This window comes from Silurus aristotelis, assembly GCF_946808225.1.
Source record: "Silurus aristotelis genome assembly, chromosome: 11".
Classification (NCBI taxonomy): Eukaryota; Metazoa; Chordata; class Actinopteri; order Siluriformes; family Siluridae; genus Silurus; species Silurus aristotelis.
The window spans coordinates 30,462,472-30,467,471 of NC_139584.1; the positions used below are offsets into that span (position 1 = coordinate 30,462,472).

Sequence of the window (5,000 nt, forward strand, 5' to 3'; positions counted from 1 at the left end):
CTTTATGGCCTGAAGGACTCCAAGATGGTGAGAAATAAGATTCTCTGGTCTGATGAGACCAAAATAGAACTTTTTGGCCTTAATTCTAAGCGGTATGTGTGGAGAAAACCAGGCACTGCTCATCACCTGTCCAATACAGTCCCAACAGTGAAGCATGGTGGTGGCAGCATCATGCTGTGGGGGTGTTTTTCAGCTGCAGGGACAGGACGACTGGTTGCAATCGAGGGAAAGATGAATGCGGCCAAGTACAGGGATATCCTGGACAAAAACCTTCTCCAGAGTGCTCTGGACCTCAGACTGGGCTGAAGGTTTACCTTCCAACAAGACAATGACCCTAAGCACACAAATATAAAATAACGATGGAGTGGCTTCACAACACCTCCGTGACTGTTCTTGAATGGCCCAGCCAGAGCCCTGACTTAAACCCAATTGAGCATCTCTGGAGAGACCTAAAAATGGCTGTCCACCAATGTTTACCATCCAACCGGACAGAACTGGAGAGGATCTGCAAGGAGGAATGGCAGAGGATCCTCAAATCCAGGTGTGAAAGACTTGTTGCATCTTTCCCAAAAAGACTCCTGGCTGTATTAGATCAAAAGGGGGCTTCTACTAAATACTGAGCAAAGGGTCTGAATACTTAGGACCATGTGATATTTCAGTTTTTCTTTTTTAATAAATCTGCAACAATGTCAACAATTCTGTGTTTTTCTGTCAGTATGGGGAGCCGTGTGTACATTCATGAGGAAGAAGAATGAACTTAAATGATTGGTTACTAGCATAATCCTGATACAGATCCATAACACACAACTTAAAAAACAAAGTACACCTTCACAATATTTTTAGAACCTTATGGCTGAAACAGAAGTTCCACAGGGAACCCAGTGAGAGCTCCTGACCTATACAGAGGAGTGAGAGCGCCCCCTTCAGTGTGCTCTGTTAAAATTAAAAATAGACTTTTAACCTCAAACCTTTTATTTTCCAAACATCACATAACATCTATATCATAAATCCACAAACACCAAACAAAATGTCAAACACCTGCACATCTCCATCATCAGGTCCTGAGAGAAGCAGAACCTTCAGCTGCTGTGTGTTTTATATATATATTATACTATTGTATTATCATTATCATATTTAACTTTCTTCACTGTACCCCCTGAAAACAAAGAATACACACAATACACACGCATAACACACACACACACACACACACACACACACATAATACACACATCATATACACTTAATACACATAAATACACACACATAATACACACTCAATACACACATATAATACAAACACACACACACACACACAAACACACACACACACACACACACACACACACACACACACACACACACACACAATAAATTACAGAGCAATAGAACCGAAAGCTCTGGAGAGTTAGATATCACCGCTGGACTGCATTACCCACAATTCCCCATCCCTGACTTCTCTGTAGCGCGGTGCATTGTGGGTAGTTTGGTTTGTAGTTTTTTGGCCTGACAGCTTAGCGCGTTGACTAAAGGAAGGAAACAACTGTCAGAGTTTCTCACACACACACACACACACACACACAGACACACACACACACACACACACACACACAGAGAAAAAGGAAAACTCCGAGTAGAACTCTGTTATGCTCCGACATCGACGGTTTAACGGTTTAATCGGTTGAAGAGGGAACTTTGTATCGGAGGAAGTTTCTAAAGCGGAAGTTGAGCAGAAATGAGTCTCAGTGAGCACTCTCTACAGGCTCTGTCATGGAGAAAGCTGTATCTGAGCCGAGCGAAGCTGAAGGCCACCAGCAGGACCTCAGCTCTGCTCTCCGGGTTCGCCATGGTGAGTTCACAGAGATGATTTGATTATCATTAGAATGATGATGATGATCATCAGAGGTTTCTTCTTTATACGGTTTGTACTTTTGGAGATTTCTTTGCATGAGTTTCACAGTGAAACATTTTGATGACTCGTCCTGTACTAATGCTCTTCTTGCTCAATCAAATGGTGTGTAGAACGTGTAAGCCCCGCCCCCAGGGTGTGTGTGTGTGTGTGTGTGTGTGTGTGTGTGTGTGTGTGTGTGTGTGTGTGTGTGTGTGCTGCTCTACAGTTATGACTTATTAACAGAAATAAGGGTTCTTCGGTTCTCCGTGTGTGTTTTCCATGTTTTTATTCCCACCTCTAACTGAGACTAAATAGTGGGTGGAGTTTACTAAAAGAGGGTGTGGTTTAGTGTGATTTGGTGGTCATGTGACTTTACAGAGGTGAATTTCACTGATGCTGGAACGCAGCTTCTTCAGACTGATGGAGAATTTCATCTTTATACTCAGTAAGAATCAGTGAGATCAGATGAACCCACTGTCCTACAGGTACAGTTACACGTCTCGACCTCGCCGCAAACACGTACGCCAAACACACACGTGTCACGTGATCCACGTGCCAGGGGTTCAGGAGTGAGACAAGAATAATCACACACTCGCATTATAAACTCTGTATCTTTACACAGTTAAAAAGTGCAGTGTGTGTGTGTGTGTGTGTGTGTGTGTGTGTGTGTGTGTGTGTGTGTGTGTGAGAGAGAGAAGTACAAATTCTATATTTGGTAACATTTATTTATCTACTTATCCACACATCCTTCTGTGTGTGTGTGTGTGTGTGTGTGTGTGTGTGTGTGTGTGTGTGGGTGCCCATGCTCCAAACATCTGGCTCTACCAAAACAGTTATACACAATATTATTCGTTTCTATTATACATTTCGTGGTGCTCAGGTGATGATCAGGTGATGATCAGGTGATGGTGAGGTGATGGTGAGGTGATGGTGAGGTGATGGTGAGGTGGTGGACAGGTGATGATCAGGTGATGATCAGGTGATGGTGGGGTGGTGGACAGGTGATGATCAGGTGATGATCAGGTGATGATCAGGTGATGATCAGGTGATGGTGGGGTGGTGGACAGGTGATGATCAGGTGATGAGCAGGTGATGGTGCGGTGGTGGACAAGAGATGATTAGGTGATGATCAGGTGATGGTGGGGTGGTGGACAGGTGATGATCAGGTGATGATCAGGTGATGGTGGGGTGGTGGACAGGTGATGATCAGGTGATGATCAGGTGATGATCAGGTGATGGTGGGGTGGTGGGAAGGAAACACTTTACCCGCTTCTCTCATCCAGCTGACGCCAGTCTGAAAGCACTTCTACACAAACTGCTGTGATGCAGTCATCCATCATGAAGAACTTGGCTCTGTTTGTGTGTGAGTGTGTGTGTGTGTGTGTGTGTGTGTGTGTGTGTGTGTGTGTGTTACCTCTCAGTGTTGTATTAAGGCTGCAGACAGGAAGTTGGTCGTCTGTATGTGGGTTTCATTTCCTGTAGCTGGTGAAGACATGGACCTTCAGCATCATCATCACACTGAACTTTTTACTTCAGAGTCAGCGGGAGTACACACACACACACATAACAACAGCAACAACAACAACAACAACAACAACAACAACAACATTATACTTTCACCCACAAATCTTTTTTTATCACTAAATATTTTTGAATGATGCACCGAGTCACGAGTAAAAACCGTCCTGATGATTTACATCATTAAAACACCATCATTACTGTAACTCATAACAATCCTGCGATTATCCCAATTTATTATTTACATCCGTTATATTAATATGATGTGAGGTCCAGTTACCAGTGTGACACTAAAACACCTACAGCTTCATTATAAGACTGAGGTTGTTGTGATGTAGTGTGTGTAGTGAGGGGTTGTTGTGTTGTAGTGTGTGTAGTGAGGGGTTGTTGTGTTGTAGTGTGTACCGATGAGGTTGTTGTGATGTAGTGTGTGTAGTGAGGGGTTGTTGTGTTGTAGTGTGTGTAGTGAGGGGTTGTTGTGTTGTAGTGTGTACCGATGAGGTTGTTGTGATGTAGTGTGTGTAGTGAGCGGTTGTTGTGTTGTTGTGTGTACCGATGAGGTTGTTGTGATGTAGTGTGTGTAGTGAGGGGTTGTTGTGTTGTAGTGTGTGTAGTGAGGGGTTGTTGTGTTGTTGTGTGTACCGATGAGGTTGTTGTGTTGTAGTGTGTGTAGTGAGGGGTTGTTGTGTTGTTGTGTGTACCGATGAGGTTGTTGTGATGTAGTGTGTGTACCGATGAGGTTGTTGTGATGTAGTGTGTGTAGTGAGGGGTTGTTGTGTTGTAGTGTGTGTAGTGAGGGGTTGTTGTGTTGTTGTGTGTACCGATGAGGTTGTTGTGATGTAGTGTGTGTAGTGAGCGGTTGTTGTGTTGTTGTGTGTACCGATGAGGTTGTTGTGATGTAGTGTGTGTAGTGAGGGGTTGTTGTGTTGTAGTGTGTGTAGTGAGGGGTTGTTGTGTTGTTGTGTGTACCGATGAGGTTGTTGTGTTGTAGTGTGTGTAGTGAGGGGTTGTTGTGTTGTTGTGTGTACCGATGAGGTTGTTGTGATGTAGTGTGTGTACCGATGAGGTTGTTGTGATGTAGTGTGTGTAGTGAGGGGTTGTTGTGTTGTAGTGTGTGTAGTGAGGGGTTGTTGTGTTGTAGTGTGTACCGATGAGGTTGTTGTGATGTAGTGTGTGTAGTGAGCGGTTGTTGTGTTGTTGTGTGTACCGATGAGGTTGTTGTGATGTAGTGTGTGTAGTGAGGGGTTGTTGTGTTGTAGTGTGTGTAGTGAGGGGTTGTTGTGTTGTTGTGTGTACCGATGAGGTTGTTGTGTTGTAGTGTGTGTAGTGAGGGGTTGTTGTGTTGTTGTGTGTACCGATGAGGTTGTTGTGATGTAGTGTGTGTACCGATGAGGTTGTTGTGATGTAGTGTGTGTAGTGAGGGGTTGTTGTGTTGTAGTGTGTGTAGTGAGGGGTTGTTGTGTTGTAGTGTGTACCGATGAGGTTGTTGTGATGTAGTGTGTGTAGTGAGGGGTTGTTGTGTGTATCGATGAGGTTGTTGTGATGTAGTGTGTGTAGTGAGGGGTTGTTGTGTTGTTGTGTGTACCGATGG

At 44.1% G+C, this 5,000-nt stretch overlaps 2 protein-coding genes across 5 annotated transcripts in view; both read left to right on the forward strand.

The window, feature by feature from the left end:
- LOC310732793 (uncharacterized protein) overlaps positions 1–5,000 on the forward strand; it is a 339,677-nt gene that overhangs the window by 54,587 nt on the left and 280,090 nt on the right. The gene's annotated exons all lie outside the window — the stretch shown is intronic.
- The window catches only part of orai1a (ORAI calcium release-activated calcium modulator 1a), a 6,608-nt gene continuing 3,118 nt past the window's right edge, over positions 1,511–5,000 (forward strand). Inside the window, exon 1 of the mRNA XM_083553576.1 lies at positions 1,511–1,849. Within this exon, the coding sequence (XP_083409702.1) occupies positions 1,736–1,849 (114 nt within the window). The 5' untranslated portion in view covers positions 1,511–1,735. The remainder of the gene's footprint in view (positions 1,850–5,000) is intronic.